This window comes from Athene noctua, chromosome 7 (genome assembly GCF_965140245.1).
Source record: "Athene noctua chromosome 7, bAthNoc1.hap1.1, whole genome shotgun sequence".
Lineage (NCBI taxonomy): Eukaryota > Metazoa > Chordata > Aves > Strigiformes > Strigidae > Athene > Athene noctua.
Genome location: NC_134043.1, coordinates 7,817,079 through 7,835,858, shown reverse-complemented (window position 1 = coordinate 7,835,858; position 18,780 = coordinate 7,817,079). Strand labels below are relative to the sequence as shown.

Genomic DNA, 18,780 nt, shown 5'->3' with positions numbered 1-18,780 from the left:
TCCACTGACAGTGTGTCCTCTTTGCATGTTGAGTGTAGATTTTTTTTTCATCCCCACCCTCTAATCCAGTTTTCTGCTGTGAATTTGTTTGATACCAATTATTTTGACAGCTGTTCCTGGGGTCCTTCTGGCAACAATGATATCAATAATAGCTTTAACAAAGGAATTTTAACCAAAAAAATCACCTTCTGTCTTTTACTTAATTTTTTTTTTTTTTTATAAAAAGAATCCATTTCTTCTGTCACGGGCAGAGCAAAGCTTCCCATCTCCATCTACAAGGAGGAGATGGGAGTCTTGATGCCTGTTAGAGAAATTGGATTAAGTTGAGTAGATCCTGTTCCCAGAAATATCCTCACTCATTACAAGTCAGTTTAGCGGGTTTGCATATGATTATTTTCAAGTCAGAACCTGAAACAAAGGACCCAGTGGTTTTCCATGTATGATTCAGGAGGCTTCTGTCATAAAACTAAGCAATGGCTTTGCTTGATGTCTTCTCTCTTATCACTTGTCCTCTGGGCTGTGTGAAAGAAATCAATGAGAGCACAGCATTGACAGTTTTTATGATCTTCTGACTGAAAAGCATATGCCTACATAGTACTAGATATCCATTTCACAGCAGATAATAAAACAATTTTTCCCTCTGAAAAGGAGCTCACTCAGAATATGTGCCTAGACAAAGTGGTTGCCACTTTTCAGAAAGAGAACTAATAGAATTTAGGATGAATGGTAGTGGCATAGTGTTACCAATATGAAGGGGAAGAGCATATATTTGAACAGTAAGTATTTAGATGGGGACAGCAATCCTGAAGGTTAAAGAAGATAAATATGGCATGTTATCCACCACTCTTACATACAAACCCTTGTACTTCCTGCCTATTAAGGTAGGTTCCTATCGCCACCTATAAAAGACACTAAAATTGGAAGGCTTTTTTCATGAGACCTGTTGCTAGCCGTTTGAATTTTGAAGTGCAAAACCAGGTAATGTTCTACCCTAATATTCGGTCCTTTCAACGGTTTAGACCATTTTAAGACAGATATCATGTCCCTCTTAAAATCTGTTAACCTAAATTGGTCTATATGGTCATGCAGTCTATGGCCAATGTTGGATTTTGGTGTAAATTAACTTAATCAGTTTGGGGAACTGAAAGAAGTGGGATACATAAGAATGGATTGTCATCTGTTCTCCTACCTCAATCTGAAGCACTTAAAATTCCTTATATCTCTTTTAATCCAGTCCATGCAAGTTTAGGAACCATAACCAAATTATCTTAGCTATGAAAATTGTCTGAGTTAGAGGAAATTTCAGGATGGAATGTTTTCCAAGTACTAGAAACTCACTATTGTGGGTCACAAACACAAGGCTGCATTACCAATTTCAATTAATCTATGGCTGTTATTACTTAAATTTTTTTTTTTTTCAGGTAAGGAAAGATTCATCTTCCTATTGTACATGTTTTGCTGTTAATCTGAAGCACAGGGTTTGTCGTTTACATGTGGGTGTGCATATAGTGTGATTCCAGTTGACTCAAATGAGCTATATTGTATAAAACCAAAAAGTAGGTATTATTTCATGTGAAGTGAAACTACATGGCTTATCCTTGATTCTGTCCCTTCTACTGTAGGTTACATAACACAATCTGCAGGTTTTTTAATCTGTCTTCAGGTGAAAAATCTGTTCATAACAAGTTATAGTTGTGCAAATATTTTATGCTTTTTTCATCTGCATCAGTTTTCTGGATTGACATAGGCAAGAAAATGTCTCCGGCATGGGTTTTGTTAAGTGAATATGCTGATAGCCTTTTTATTTTTTTAATGGTGTTGCAAAGGGACAGAAGCTCGTAGTGAATTTGATAGAAATAGAGAAAAAAAAAACCCACGTTGATTACAGTTACTACATTTGTGACTTGTAGAGAGTAGTGATTAAATTATACTTAATTTTCAAGATTTGCAACTGGACATATATGGGTTTTTTCCTGTCTTCAGCCTGTAATCTTTTTTAACATTTCTGTGAATATAATACAAATCATATGTCAGTCGACAAACAGCATCTCTGTTTACAGTAAAGGTTGTTAATCTGAGCTGCTTCATAAATCTTAAATCGCCGTGTGGATTGTCTGGAAAAACTAACTGAACAACCAAACAGTAATGCATATCCTTTGTTACATTTCTGCAGCTTTTTATTTCCAATTTGTTCTTTAATCTGTAATCCTTTTCCCTCCATTAGATTCAGTGAATAGAGTCTTTTACAGGCCTGAATCACAGCCCATCTTTTATCTATATTTTCCATACTTCTTTACAGCAAGATTTATTAAGTCAGAATGTCTATAGTATCTCCTATCTCTTATCTAACTGTATGTTTCTTCAGATCTAGAGAGGTAATTGTAGCCAGGCTTTAATCTCACCTGCAAGAAAACCTGCAAGTCTGTGGCCATTGTGCTGCTGTTTCATACCATCGCAGTCTTCTCAGTTGTACCAATGGAGTAGTTTGGCATGGTGAGGTGTTCTCCTCAGAGCTGTAACTACATATGATGAATTGAGATATCATAGCACTTAAGGAAGAGGTGTTGAATGCTACAGACTGTTTAAATTATCTAAAATTCTTATTACCCAAATCCCTTTTGCAGGATTTGTTTGGCAGCAAGGGAGAAGTACATTATTCTTCATTCCTTGAGCGTATGTATCTTCTGAAGTGTTGCTTTCTGCTGCTTTCACAGTTGTTTTTCAGGAAGGAATTGAGATTGCAGTATCTTTATGTGTATGCAGAACGATTTGGATGCAAGCTGGTGATACTGTTGTGGAATGTAGAAAATACAAAGTATTTTGTTTTGTTGTAAATCCTGCTTCCCATCTTTGGTTCTGCAGGGTTTTTTTCAAGCAGGATATGTCTTTTCTTTCATGTAAAGTCAGTCTTCTGTTTAGCTAGTTTTCTGTTATGTTATTTTATATTGAGCTCTTGCTTATGACAGAACATTAAAACTGATAAAAGCCTGGGCGCTCTCACAACCTGACCTTGTAATTTAGATATTAATTGCTTTCTAGTGACCTCATACTGTAGAATGCTTAAATATTTTCAAATTCATCTAAAATGCAACTTATTGGAGACATTAAGATCTTGCATAACTCGTCTTTCCATCCTTTCTTCCTGCCTGTAGTATAACTCTTCATTTTGAAAGAGAAGTTTAGTGCAGGTTCTTCACCTACATTGATTAAAATCGTGTTTGTAACCATGGTGTAAAGTCTCATTTGTTTCTTAATTTCACTTTAAACAATTCTAATGTTTTTCACTTGTTGGTTTTCCTGAAATCATTCTAATTATCATGTTACGTGGAAATTAAGTAGCTCAGCTGAGGTGTTCTTGATGTTTATTATAATTTGTACTGGTTTTAATAAGGCCATGACTAGTCATGAGAGAAGTGTTTGGGGAATGCAATACAGAGATCATTTTCAGCTGTTCTATTTCAGTGTATCTTTCACAGGTTTGAAAGATAGTTATTTCTGTTCTTTCCTTTAGGATATTCTTGCTGTGTTCATAGGTTACATTTTGTTTGCTATTAGATGTCTGTTGTTGCCTACCACTTCAAATGCATGCCTCCTTGTGGGTGGTGATATTACTTATTTCTCAGAAAAGCAAACCTGAGAGGGAAGATGGAACGTTTGTAAATTTTGTGGGAATTTGTAAATCCTCATTCAAGGGCAGTTACTTTCTTGAATAAAATGAAATTGTCTTCTGTAATTCAGGTTCCTTAAAATACGGATTATGTATTGTGCTTGTAGATTATTAACTGTGACAAAGAGAAAAATACTGTTGTACTAAGAGGCATTTGAGTTTTTATGGCATATTCCTCCTCCACACCTGCTGGGCTGCTTATTTCAAACTGTCTTTTCAGACTCTTCTGAAAGATACCTACTTGTTTATAGAAACAGTCTCACTAGGAATCCCAACAAAATGTTTATTACTTGTTAACTCTGTAATACAGAAATATCATGGAAGTCTAAGGAAAAATATTATTACTGCTAGATAAAGTGAGTAGAGTGAATATATATGACAAATGCCAATCTCTTCAGTGCCTTTTTTCCTTGAAATTACTAAGTTTTGGGGTGCAATGTTCCCTTTCTCCTCTCACCCCAAATAAATGTATCATGTATTTCCTTTGATTTTTTAGGCATTCAAAAGGGATGTTCTTGCTGATTCAAGAAAACATAGTTCTGTCCAGGACTCTACACTGGGGATAAGGACATGGGACGACTCCTGCCGGATTCCAGATGGTTCATTACAACTGACATCTTGGTTGACAACTGTGAAAAGGAACTTTGGATTATTTTATTTTACTTTTGTGGGAGACCACAATCCCCAAACTGTAGGATATATCAGGTATTAAGTCACAAATACTTACTTAGACTTTTCCATAATGTTATTTGATTGTTATTTGTTTTCTATTAAGGACTTTAAGCATTCAGATCTTATTCTTCATTTCTTTTAAGAAATTGAAAATTTTTGTTTTCACGTCTTGCACTGTAGCTGAGTAATGACAAGAAGTTGTATTTCATATTTCTTAAGGAAAATCAGGGTGAATCTGTTATAGCTTTAATCATTAGAGTTATCTTTATGTAGGATTTTAAACTACTATAAATTATTATAAATTGTAATTACTGATAATGGTGGTTATTATGCTAATTACCAAAGGTTTATCTTTCTTTCTTATTTTATTGTTTTTGAGATAGTGCTTAATTTTATTAAGACTCCTTTCACTACATTTATTGTAGAATCATAGAACGGTTTGAGTTGGAAGGGACCTTAAACACCATCTAGTTCCAAATGCCCCTGCCATGGTCAGGGCCACCTTCCACTAGCCCAGGTTGCCCAAAGCCCCGTCCAACCTGGCCTTGGACACTGCCAGGGAGGGGGCAGCCACAGCTGCTCTGGGAAACCTGTGCCAGGGCCTCACCACCCTCACGGTGAAGAATCTCTTCCTTAAAGAGATTAGATGTCAGTTTAAAACAGTTACTCCTTGTCGTATCCCTACACCCCCTGATACAGAGTCCCTCCCCAGCTTTCCTGTAGCCCCTTTAAGTACTGGGAGGCTGCTGTTAAGGTCTCCCCAGAGCCTTCTCTTCTCCAGGCTGAACACCCCCAACTCTCTCAGCCTGTCCTCACAGGGGAGGTGCTCCAGCCCCCTCAGCATCTTTGTGGCCTCCTCGGGACCGGCTTGAGCAGGTCCTCCCTTCTTCTGTTGGGGGCCCCAGAGCTGAACGCAGTAGGTAACTGTGCTTTAACTACACTTAGTAGGTAAGACAGTTCCTGCATTCAGAACTTGTTTAGTTGTTACCTGACAATTAGGAAGCTTAAAAGCTTTAATGAAATTTATGAATGTTTGCACACTTAGTGCATTATTATTCATGTATTTACTTTCAACCCTTTTAAAATAAAACTATATGTAATTCTCCCTTTTAATAAGAAAACCTTCCCTTACTTCTGTTGGAGGCTAGTTTGATTTGGAGTATGAATGCTCAGGTGTTTTTTTTAAAATACAGAAGGGATAATCTGCAGGCATCTTATACTGTAGCTTAGTTCTCATTTCTGTAGATGTCTGTTATTATAAGCCTCTTGATAGAAGTGTTTAAAAAGAAAATGATCACTCTCTCTCCCTCTGATACAAGGTAGGAAAAAATGTCATAATAGGAGGGGGAGTCCTTTTTGCAGCAGTCATGTTTATTTTTGGTGGCTGTTTAGGTATGTAATCTTTAAAAATTAATATTACTCAGTGATCCACTTTTTCTTTGTCCTAAAGGTTCCATATTTCTTGTAGAATTTTAAAATAACCTTTTCTAATGAGGATGTCTGATATTCTTACTGTAAAAGATGAAACTGATGCAATGAAGGGTTCAGAAGCTGAATTTAAAGATACAGACCCAGTTGAAAACCTTATAAAATCAGGAAGTCAGGAGCAGATTCATGCGGAAAAGGATGAAAATTGTCCTGATAGCAAAAACAATATGCCGGTAAGAAGCTTTTAATTTTATTTTTCACTAGTATATCATGTTAAATACGTCTGTGTCTTGTTCTTCTCCCCTTCTCATGATCCTTTTATGTGTTTCTTTGGTGCACGTCAGGAAAACTTGGCCAGTGTTAGGGAAGCAAGTAGCATGATTATTGCTTCCTCTCTCCTCCTTTGCCTCACTTCTGTTTATATTCTTGTAACTACTAGAGTTGGTAATTTTTAACTGTTTGAAGTAGATAAGCAGTTTTCATGGGGACCAGACAGTTTGTCCATATTTGTGCTTTTCTGAGTGCACGTGTGAAGTTGTGTCTTTTCATTGTAGCAGAACAAGGAAAAACTTGGCACTCACCTGTCTCTTGCTGTTGCCGAATCCTGAATGAGTTTCAGAGACTGGGCTGTGTTAAGAAGATGCTATGCAGTAATAGTGTGGTTTGATCAAAACACTAAAATGTTGAGCACTGCTTGTATGAACAACACTACAGCACAGCTCAGCATGTCTGCCCTGGGTAGGGGTGACCAGTCTAGGCTTTTGAGCTGTGTGCAGCTTACAGGTGGCTCAGGTGTAACGTTTACAGCAGAACTGTAGAGCATAAGGCTACAGTAATCAGATGTAGGTAACCCAAATCCCCAGGTGTCAGAGGAATCAAGTCAGAAGAGCTCCTGAGGCCAGTAGGTCTGCATCCTGCTCTAGTCATCAGCAGAAGGTCCAGCCTCTTTCTCCCTACATCAGTGTTGGAGTGAGCTATCATCCCATCTTGGCTGCTAGTTGGTAGTCCCTGTACCTTCTCTTCTCTTCTGTTCTTCACTGCTTGACAATTTTGGTATGCGATTTATTAGGTAGGAAAGCTTGGGCAGTCCTCATGCGTATGCTGAAGAGCTGATGCCTATGAATGAAGTCTTTGCAAGGTGGGAGGGGTACCTATGAAGAAATTGTGACATCAAATTTCAAGTGAGAAGGAAGTGGGCAAAATAGTATGAAAATGTCTTGTCTTAAAGGAGAACACACCAATAAGGATGAGTTAAGAATTTATGGAATGGATTTAATACCTCTGAGATTTAGTTGTGCACTTACTGTTTATGCTCCAGAGTCCTGAACGGTAGGTCTCTTTCACATGGGACAAGCTAGATAGCTCCTAGCTGAGGCTGCTCACTTGGCCACTGAAGACTGGAAGTGTCTTAGATGAGGTGAGGAGTTAAGGAAAGCACCTGGAATTTTCTGGCATAAGCTAGAAAACAGGGCAAATTTCTGAGAGAAAACACAGAAGCTTGTGTTTGACAAAAGCTAGTTTTCTGTAGGAATTTTGTGTCTTTGGATTAATAATAAACAATTTTCTGATAAAAATCCTGACTGGGGTATGGGGTATGTTGATATTCTCTTGGGGGCTGCAAAAAAAGGACAGCAGCTTATTAGATTCTTGTTATTGAGAATTGAGTAAAAGGTTCTTTAGGGAGTAGTTTTGTTCCAGACTAACAATTCAGTATTCCACTGAGTGAACTAAGCTCTATCTGCTATGTTAAATTGTTCCCAAATAAATCTTGTAGACCACTGTAATAACAATACAGTCTTACACTCTAATATCTGCTGGCTTTATAAAGGCTGGCATCAGTGTAAATAGGTAATTTTATGGAAAAAATTAATCTTTAAAATGAAATATTTCTCCTGTAACATGAGAAATAACTGCTACTGAAGAGCTGGTAGATGTAATAGCTGAGCTGGTATTTTCTTTAATCAATTAATATCGTAGTAGTGAGCCTTAAAAATTAATTTACAGTTTGTTTATTACAGTTCAGTAACTTGGAAAAATTTCATTCACATTTTCTCATTCAACAAATATCATTCAGCAAATTTTAGTGTGGAAACTTCTATGAGACTCAAGTGGCAAATCTGCTTTCCTGCAAACAAATGTTGGTCTATAGTCAGACCTAGTCTAGAGAAATGAATCTTTGGTGCTGTCAGTGGCTGTAGGGGTTTTGGTGAGGGGGTTGTGCGTGGTTTTGTTCTTGTAGAGGCATAATAGCTGGTGGCTGAAATAATTATCTAGCATATGTGAGATGAACTGAACAACTGTGTAATGAAAGCTGTTTGATGGAGACAGCTTTACTGTCATCTTCATTTAGTGCGGATGTGAGTGCTGTGTCCAGGAGTCTCCCTCAAAATCACAACATTGCTGTTACACAAGTAGTGTGATTAAAAACTTGAGTTTGTAGGCTGAGGATCTTGATTTTCAGAGTGCTAGCAAGACGGTCAATTACCAACGGGAACCTTGCTAACTAACATAAGCCTTTTGCAACAATTGAAGTCAACGAAAATTAATATCACTTGTATTATGGTAGCTGTTAGTGCAAATATATATGATATATATTTGAGGCTTTTTCATTGAAAGCATGTTTTATGCTAAAATACAAAAAAATTTTGGCCTGTCCATAGTAAACAAAACTTCTGGGAACAGTAGAGTCGTCAGCAAGTTTTTGACTAGTGGATGATTAAATAGTTTGATTAGTGAAATTTCACTGGATGTACTACTTTTCATTAAGTTCAGGTTACATGTTACCATAGTGGTAGGGAAAAGAGCAAAGGATTTGCTGAGAAACGTTAGAGAAAATTATCAGAAGCTTATCTGAATTTGTGTACTAATTGAGTATAGCAGAAGATGGGTGGGGGGGTGGGAGTTTCATGGGGTTGAGTTTTGGCTTTCCTATCTAGTTAAGTGCTTAATAGGTTTTATACTTTTTGGCAAACTACAATAATATTCCCGAGTACAGTTATCACTCTGTTTCTAACTTCTTCACAGCCAAATAAGAAGCAGGTGATGAAATTTCCTTTGTCTAAACCTATCATGGTTTGAGTTCAGGTACTTTTCGGGATCTTCACAGTTCCATAAACTGGTGATTATATTTTGAAAAGTAACTCTGGCTCTAAATTCCAGATTATTTTGAGGTGTTATGCATCAGTAACCTATTTGTGTACACTGTCGGAGGTACAATGTGAATGAGAAAAATATCTTGCTAGAGTACATGGCTAGCATTCCCAAATTCTTTAAGCAGTGCTAGAGTAGTATAATTGATATAGAGATTATTAGGGAAGATCTTTTGAATTGTCAGATTTTGAAGTGACCATCAAGTAACATTTAAATGGGACTGGAAATAAGAGGCACTCATACAAAAAGTACTTTTACAGAAGTCATGTGCAGAATGCCATCACTAGTTTTTGTGATCAAAAAGGGTTTGCTTCACTAGTCACTGTTGTCTCCCATCTATTAATCTCATCCAGGTCAGGTGACAACGTACTAACTCTGAATTAGCTAGACTACAGGATCTGAAGCTTGTGGGTGGTGGGACAGGCCACACTTCATCCACTGTAAGGACTGCTGTTATAAAGTTAATGGGTCAGCCAGTATTGACAAAAAATTAAACAAACAGTCTGGATTTATTTCACAGGATTGTTCCTTTAATTGACTATTAGGAAGACTTTTTAGAGAAAAAAAAAAAAAGAAACCACAAAACCAAAAAAACCCCAAACCAACAAAACAAAATATATTTTATATCTCCATAACAATTCACATTGGTTTATGTATAATCCAGAAAAGGAGGTTTGTTATTATTCTATAATCCATGCATTATGGGGATTGGGGAAAGAAGAATATTAGTCTTAAATACTGTCATCTCTGCACTAAAAAATAATCGTTAATAAGTAGATACAAGATCCTTGATGGGGTGATGATTGCCAAGACAGTAAAAGACTGAGAGAAAGAAAGCTACATCACTCACTATGTATCAGGAAAAGCATTTGCAAGCTGTGGAGAGTAAAACTAAAATACCACCAACAAAAAAAGCCTCATGGAAGGATGGAGGCTGGTGCATGAGTACAGGAGTTGTACGCATTCAGCATGTGATATGGTCAAAGCAAATGTTGTAGTCACTGAGTATAATTCTGGTTTGGATTTATGCTAATTAAGCAGATATCCTTGTCCTTTAGAGGAATTACTTTTTTTTTTTTTTCCTTAACAACTAGACATCTCCCTTTCTACAAGTTTCTTCCTTCCATACTATCACAAACCTTTCTTTTCTATCTCTGTTCTACAGCCTGAGTTCTTTGAAGCCTTTCCTTGCCTCTCCTCCCCAGCTGTTTTGGTCTTTTCAGGATTTACCTGTCTTTGTCTCCAAAATACGTGATTTCATACTTCTTTAATAGATAAAAGATTGGGCAGATTCTGTTTAGTTACTTTTAAACTGTTGAAAATGCCTTTGTGTCCAATGGTGAAACTATTTTTCCATCAGTCATCCTCTACTGTGTCATGGAAAATTGCTGTCAGTACTCACTAATACAAGACAGCAAGTAACCATAGACCATGCTGTTCTTTGCTTCAGTATCACAAAGCTATCTGTGGTTCTTAGGATGGTAGGTAGCTCTTAACTGGATTTAAAATTGAGACCTAATTTAGAAGAAACATGAAAAACTGAATGCCCTTAGAACACTCTTTGTTCAGGTCTGTCATGTCATGCCTGTCCTCTGAAATGTCCAAACGGTACTTCAGAAATAGATATAGTACTTTCTCGCAAAACCTTTCACGCTTCTAAATTTGCCATCTTGTGCCTGACCTGTTTTTATCCAACTTGTTTAGACAGCATAGTGATGATAGAGGAAGGCATGTAACACCTCTGGGTCTTTGTATTTAATATATGTAATCTGTGGAGCTAATGAGGGAAAAATAAAATAGGCAAATGCTCCTACTGAAAGCCTGGATATATATGATTATATTTTTTTGGTAAAATCTACCTTAATTCCCTTTTTATTTTGTGATTGGAAATGAAGCATAGTAGTTGATCTTAAAATTGTTGGGGGTTTTTTTAAAGACAAAAACCTAATTGTTATTTTCATTATGCAGTTGTTTGGAATACTTGCTTTAAACACTGTCTTGAAATCATGCCCATAATGACTTTAAACGAGGCATAAATTTGTTTTTAATCTCGCTTTCATTAACACAGTGTTTTCTCCAGTCAGTACAAGTCTGAGAGCTGCAAATACAAAGAAATTGCTTAATTTGCACTCACTAAAGATTATATATTCTAAAGTAGCTATAAATTCTTTTTCACAAATGGGGAACATAAAGATGCTCTGTGGGAGCGAAACCTGGTAAATGCAAAGAAATTGGGACAGAACTAAAATTTGCAGACCTGAAAAGAGAGAAAATGTGTGTTAACAGCTACAACATACATTGATTACCTGCTGTCCTGGAATTGCAGTCAGAGTGTAGTTACCCTCAGTTGGTGTGGTTTTGCCCAAGAAAGAAACTGTGCCCAATAATCCTCAAGTTTTGTGAGTGCAGTTACTGTTGATATCATGGGACTCTGAGTTTTGTAATTCCAGGTGCAGACCTCACATCATAAGCCTTTTCTCACATCACCTGTCTCTGCAGTCCAGTAATCCCAGATTTATTCCAGTGGTTCTTGTCAAGTGTGTGGTGCTTATTCCTCACAGTTACAGCTGGATGTGGGGGCTTGTATTTCAGGTTTTAACATCCTTAAAGTTGTGGTGGAAAGCAAGGAATCCATGCCTATCAAAGGATTGGTTTACAAGGCAGTTGTTTCTAGATAACAATCCTTAGTATGATGGGTGAAACTTAAATGTATAACTTTGAGGTCTGAGTCATTCAGTCAAGGGAGAATCTCCCTTCTGTAGTGGCTCCCCAGTTCTCCCCAGTGTTATTGGTGTTCGGTTGGACCCTAAGAATTGTCAGGTGCTCATGAAATTGAGCACCATGGTATTCAAATACTTTAGTTTACTACCCTGAATATCCTATATTGCTTTGATTAACTTATTCCCCATAGGTTGCAAACACCCATCTTTATAAGAATCTTTAAGTGTCAGTTGGGTTGGCTTTCTAACCTGGAACCAGAACTGTAATTCTGCAATCAGACTGGAAGATGAGATACAACACACAAAAAACATTTAAAGGAATATACCATCAAACTTGTTTTATTGTAATTGAAATATAAAATCCACCCTGATTTTAAACATTCTTATAAAGAACTCAGATTTGATACTAGATCGTTTCAATTTCAGTATCTCAAACTTTGAAACATTTGTTTCACTTTTGACATGAACAAACATACTTAAGTTTTGGTTGCAGTGGATTTGTGAGACTTATCTAAGGTAAGGTGAGGAGGAGATATGTGCTTTGTACAGATCTATATCAAATCTAACCGTGATATGGTTCCTGCTTCCCAGCAACAATCTCTTCTCTCTCTTTTTTTTTTTTTTAATCGCTCTTAAGAATAACTGAAATATGTATGTCTTAACTAATTAGTGAGCAGTCACTTGTCTGTAAAGGTTTGGTTAACAGTATTAAAAATTCCATTTGGCTAGTTTAAAATGTCTTGTCCTGTATAACTAAGTTGATTTTTCTCTTTTTTTACCCCCTCTTCCTGCTCCCCTACATGATGAATCTGGGGTGTTTGATTCCCTATACTCTTTTCAGTTAGATACTGTCTTCAAAGCTTCCAAAATTTTGCAAAAGATAAACAGTTGCCAAAGTGTAGATTCTTTTGCCTGTTGCTTTGACAGGAAACTGAGGACCCCATTGGCAATGCTGATAGATTTTTAAGTTCACACTACTTGATTTGAACCCGCCTAAGATAATTGATACTGGAGTAATTGATACAAGGCTGGGAAATCATCCAGTTCCTGAAAGTCTAGAAGCTTGGTATTACAGAAACTTTGCCAGGGATATGCAGAGTGCCAGCTTTCAATATGCGATATATGCTTTCAGTATAGCTGATTGAAAGAAAAAAATATTTTGCAGGTAACAGCAAAATTCAAAGTCTCTGTATTGTTCCAGTTATGAGAACATTTGAACTGTCTTTGCTGCTCAAAATCTCAGCAAGTTTCCTTTAAAAAACTGATGATGAGTTCAGTTAGTTTTTAGTGCTGCTATTTAAAATCCTGTTATATAGTGAAATGAGCTCCCCTTCTGCTGCTCTTCAGCTAAGCTGGTGCAACATCCAAAAAAGACATTTGGGACTTGGGGAAAATGAGAGAAAGAGATTCTTCTGCCTTTACATGGTAGAACCATTTACTGTAGCTTAGTGTTCTTTTTAGCAACACGTATGTCCTGCTAAGAAATTAAGGCACTTGATAGACCTCTGCTCCTATGAGCCTAGGGCGAGGAAGGCTCCCTTCATGTAGTTTTCAAATGGAGTTTTTATTTAATTTCTTTCGGAAAGGATATCCCTTCCATAAAGGGGGAAATATTGTCTGTTAAACAATATTTTAAATTATATCACCAATATTCTTTTTCCTTACAAATATTAGGCCTGTGCTCAGTAAAAACAGTTCTGTTAAAGGCTTGTCTATTCATCAGTTTTAGTTGTAAAGTGGAACCAATACTTTTATGTTGTACCACTGTAAGTGCTTCTGTTCCTGTGTAACTGTTACAGAGGGTTGAGACAGTTTTAACCATGCAGTTAAGAAATTGTTATATACTTTTGTTGATTCAAATGTACCTTTCAGTCATGCATACTGTAGTAAAATTCTGGTAATGCTTTTTTTGTTTTGCTTTGAAAAAAGAAACAATAGTAATAGAAGAAGGGATCAGGGAGGGGTAAAGAGCCTGTTAATGCATAGTAAATTACTGAGTTAAAGAACAAGAAATTGGGAAAAAAATTAGCCCATTTTCAAGTCCTCTTTCATAGGTCCTAAGATGAAAAAAACCCCCACGTGTGTTAACCTGCTTATGATAGGGCCTCATCCGTTCCCCTTACAGAGGCAATGCTGTGAGGTTTTTTTCCCCCTTTTTGAGTTGGTTTTTTTTTTAATATCTTTTTTTTTTCCAGGTAGTTTTCACGAATAGGAAGAAAATTTATAAAACCCATGTCATGTTGCCAGGGAAATTAGGGCATGACAATTTAAAATGCAGGAGCTGGCTGAGAGAGTAGACTGCTTGGATTTTACTGAACAAGAGTAATGCTTGCTTCCTGTTAAATTCCTGTAATAGCTATTGTTGATACATGAAGAAAAGAAATCAAGAACAAGCATATATTGGGAGAGCATATAATCCTTCAGCCAAAAGCACCTGCTGTTCCTTTCACAGATTTGACCATGTCAGTAATAACTGTTAAAGCTTTCTGTTATACAGACTTTTGCGTTAATAAAATTGTACTGTTAAGTTTAATATAAACCTTTTCTGTTGTGCCTATCATTTAGCGGCCAGTGCAGTCTTTTGGACAGACAGCAAAAAGGTCGAAGGTACAGTAGACTTGTGTGCTGGCATGCTAAGGAAGCCCTTCATGCTTGATGAAGCTTTGTTACTTTGTGAAAAGTGCCTTTAGTTTTATTTTTTGGCATTGAAGCTTTGTTTTATTATGTTGGATTTTTGTCTTGCCTAGTTGTCTGCTTTTGTGGTTTGCCTTTATATTTTTGGTGGCTTTTTATTGTTATGGAGAGAAACACTTTCCCAAAGATTTTATTTACTTCTCATTAGATGTGCTCTATTGTGCTGACAGTGTCTTCAAAAGCTGCAATTGCTTGGGTATTTTCATCATAAAGGAAATTATTTGTTCTACTGAAAATATTAAAAATGCAGTTTTCAACCATTTTGTTTTACATAAAATGAATGGAAAAATAACGGCTTATGGTATATTTATATAATTTTTTTATAAGCCAGAGTTTTTAATTTTACATACTTTCCTTTAGTCAAACACAAAGTTAAAGTTAGTTCGGAGCCTTGCTGTATGTGAAGAATATCCACCACCTCCCACAGCTGAAATATCACGGGACCTCCAGGTAAAAATCACATTACTGAAGTTTCTGAAACAATTTGAGGTAACTTACTGTTCAAAAGAAAATCTTCTGGGTACTCTCTAAATATACAGACACCATATGATTTTAAATTTTTTTAAAAAATATGGCTTTAATAAAGGTGGTAATATCAGTCAAAGAATTTGCTGCTTTGTTTTTCTGAACTATAATGGTTGATGTCTGGGGAACAGGAAGAGAGGTTCTGTTAGTTCTTTTAACTTTCAAGTGTTCCAGTGCACTTGAGGCAGTCTTAAACTGCTGAAGTGCTGTCAGCCATCAGTAAGACAGAAAAATGATTATTAATATGCAGTATAATTTATCAGCTTTTTATATTTAGAAAGTTTAAACCGTTGTAAGTTCTGGTGTTTTAACTGAATTCCTGCATATTAGTCATAATTGCTGGTAGTTCTATTGACATATGGCTGAGGTATGTCTGAAGACTAATCTATTAAGATGATACAACACACTTAAAGAAGTTCCTAAATGCTGAACAAAATATGTAAAAAACTTCAGAGAATTTGAACCAAAATCTAGCCTTCCTGATTTGACCTTCATACCAGTCTGTGTTTTTAGAGCAAAATACTGTTACTGGGTTTAGCGCTGTGTATGAATGAGGGGCATCAAAATGCTTCTCTTATTTCACTCTTGACAAAACTGAAATTATCCTTAGTGGCTTACTCATAAAGCATGTTGACTTATTTTGCTGTTATTTGAAAAACTTCTGAACTGTCTTTTTGTGAGAAGTCTCCCTTTTCATAACAAGCAGAAGGAACCAGTAGAACAACAGGGTTGGGGTTTTGCTGGGGGAGTGGTAATTATGTTTTGGGGAAGGAGTTTGAACTCATGTAGAAATTTGTCAAGCTAATTAAAATTTCCTAAGATTGAACCGTAACGTATCTAGGTTTGTGGGTTTTTTTCTTGCAAAAACTGAGAAAAGTATTTTTTGTAGTCTCTCTTTAACATACCAGTATGTGAAGAGTTGGCTGGAGAACTTTTGAAACTGGGCCTGCTAACTTGATTAAAATCTAAGTCTTAGAGTGGTATGGGCTCCAGATCAAACGACAGCAGAAAAGCTAATGCTATTTACATGATGTTTTGTATAAGGTTAACAGAATTGACTGAGAGATGTAGTTCATGCTTAGTTGTTTACTCTGAAGTTCTGGTTTAACTTTTTCAGTCACCGTATCTAATTACAGGACAAGAGAAGCCTAATTTGATGAGCTGTTCATCCAGAGTATATTTCAAACATAAGAGAAGTTAGGATTTTTAAATCCTCCAGCACTATACAACACCATGTCAGACGCTTATAATAAGCACTCTCTACAGATGGCATTTGTTACTGTGTTCTCTGAGAATCTATCCTTCTATGTACTGCAAGGGTCGTCTTGAAATTAATTATTGCAGTAGTAGAAGAGATGTAAAGGCCAGTTCTACAGCATGAATTGAATTGTGCAATAATGTAAGTTTGTATGAAGGGAATACCATAAAGCAGGTTTTATATTAAGAAACAAAATTAGATCTACCTGTGAATTTTCTTTAGAAACAGTAATCTAGAAAAAATGGCTTATGAGTCCCAATAACTGTGCAAGTGATTGAGAGAACAAATTTAATTCTTCCCTGCGGAGTAGAGAAATGGATGTTGAAGAGAAGAGTTAGAAGTAGGAATTTGTTGCAATTCTGATGCTGGAGTGCATGTCCTGTGGGGCGCAGGTCTTCCATGATCCTCTGTAACAACTCCTACAGGCATTTTCTTCACCCATTTTGCTTTCTTCCCAAAGAATCTTTGGGAATGGCATGGAAGAGTTCCTCTATAAGAACCAATTGGCTGCTGGCTGCCTTAAGCCCCCACACTTTGAAGCAAGTTGTGCAGGCATTAATTGTGCTTGGGATGTGTGAGAGGTCCAGTGGCTCGGTGAAGTGAGAGACTGTCTCCCACAGCCCTGTGATTGCTTCCCCTTCCTGGAAAAGTCACTGCTCTGTTGTATCAGTGATTGCAACTGAAAAATGGCTTCCAGTTTTGTGTTCTTACTTAAAATGGATTTTAAGAGTTAAGAATAAAATTCAGGAGAAAGTTGCTGATAATACTTGAAGAATCCCAGTTTTTGATGGTTAGAATGTGTTACGCTTGATAAGATGAAAAACAGACTTACTCAGCTAGGAACTGGTGTGAGTTTTGGGAGAAACTCTGTAGTCTTGCCTGTGACTGTTTAACAGTCACACCTGCCAGACTAGTGTGTACAGCAGCTCCTAGCAAGGTGAAACTCCCAGGTGCATGCAGGTGTACGAGTCACTTAGCAGGTCACTGCCCACTGCTTCTCTTCAGAAGGCTATAATGAAAGAGGTTGACAGACCAGAAAAATTGTCTTGAGCAGATCAATTTATTTTCTGATGTACTTGTTTATTTTTTCTTGAGCTTTTGCTCAATTGAAAAAAAGATACTGTTCCTTACTGAGAAATCTAGGTAAGAGCTCCAAAATTTTTAAGCCTTAACTGTTAAAAAGCACTGGCAGCCCTTTACTAAAAGGTTCTGTGAAAGTATAAGCTTATCAGTTTATTGCAGGAGGAAGAACATAACTGATTTATTTGATCTTTTATCTTTGTAAATACACTACCTTTTTATTCTTTTGCTGTCTTTTGTCTAAATGTTAGGTACTGGGATTGTTCTGATTCTGTATGCTCTAATATAAAGTCTGAACACTAGCAAAGGGTGATCCAGTTCAGCTCTTCTTAAGGAAAAATGTTCATATGAAGGACAGTTACTGTTATGAGTAACAAGTAACTAAACCTCCAAAAGATTGAACTTTATCTTCTTTGACAAAATAAAACAATCCAAAGAAGGTGGGAGAGGGAAGAAGCCGAGGATTTATAATGTCAGTTTATACTGACTTGTGTAAATTCAGATGGTTATTGGTTTTAGAGATTGCTGGTAAAAAGCCCAAGACCCCAGGACATAGGGCCTTTAAGTAATATTCTGTAATGTTTCCTGACTCAACTTTTTCTCAAAGGTTTCAGGTTTGGGGGCTTTTGCTTTTTGTTTGGCTTGCTCTTGTTTGATCAGGATTTGTTGACAATTTCTTTTGCTACAATGAGAGAGCTTAAGGTAGGTGGTCTGAGTTACAGTGAGAAGTCTATTAAATCAGTATGGCAGAAGAGACTCCCTATAAACAGGGTGGGATTAAAAGAATTTAGGGAATAGGAGTTGAGAGATTTTTCAGCAGCTTTCTAGTCAAGTTGGTCATATTTAATTAGATGCTACAGTTTTTATAGCACAAAATAGCAAGAAAGTGCTCTTTGGTACGCAGTTCTGTTGTATCACACTTTGAAGTAGAATTGGTGGTAGTAGAACAGCTGGCTGTTCAGATGGCTATTCCTTTTTTAGCTCTCGTGGGAAAAGAAATATGAAAATGGTTACTTGCTGAAATCCTTTGACTAAACTACTGCTGTATGCTTTTACTTTGGATGAGTTTAGAATACGTAGTCAATCAATTTTCTAGTGAAGGAAGATCAGACTAGGAAAATTTCCTTTATCTACTGATAGTTTTGTAGAGTATTATTGTAAAATGGAGAATAACATATTGGTGGATCCAAGACAAAAATAATTTCTTAAGACATGTTTCTTCTTCAAATAACTTATGAACAGTAGGTGTAATGCACTTTGTAGTGACAAATAAATTGCTCATTTGAATTATATTCAGGTTTATGAGGTGAGGAATGCAAAGACTTGGTTTGGACTCTAATGTTTGTAGCCAAGTGAATTCTCAAGACTAGGAAAGAATTATACAGAAGGGTTCATTACTAGTGGTTTGTAATGGTTTTTGTTAGACCTGCTTATAGATGATCTCAAAAGCTGAGAAGTCTTCACATTTGTAATGCTGTTTTGCAGGGTGTTCATTAAGTAGTAAGTTTAATTAGAACATTTAATGTGGGGGGAAAATAATAATGAAAGGGAGAGTTGATAAAACTATCAGCAAAATTTTTTTCATA

At 36.6% G+C, this 18,780-nt stretch overlaps 1 protein-coding gene across 3 annotated transcripts in view; it reads left to right on the top strand.

The window, feature by feature from the left end:
* The first annotated feature begins 4,240 nt into the window (after positions 1–4,240).
* The window catches only part of R3HDM1 (R3H domain containing 1), a 58,529-nt gene continuing 43,989 nt past the window's right edge, over positions 4,241–18,780 (top strand). For 2 of the 3 annotated variants that reach the window (XM_074911446.1, XM_074911445.1), the window contains exons 1-4: positions 4,241–4,372; positions 5,790–6,000; positions 14,203–14,244; positions 14,692–14,781. In XM_074911446.1, the coding sequence (XP_074767547.1) occupies positions 5,830–6,000; positions 14,203–14,244; positions 14,692–14,781 (303 nt within the window). In that variant the 5' untranslated portion in view covers positions 4,241–4,372; positions 5,790–5,829. The remainder of the gene's footprint in view (positions 4,373–5,789; positions 6,001–14,202; positions 14,245–14,691; positions 14,782–18,780) is intronic. The other variant, XM_074911447.1, reaches the window with a different exon arrangement.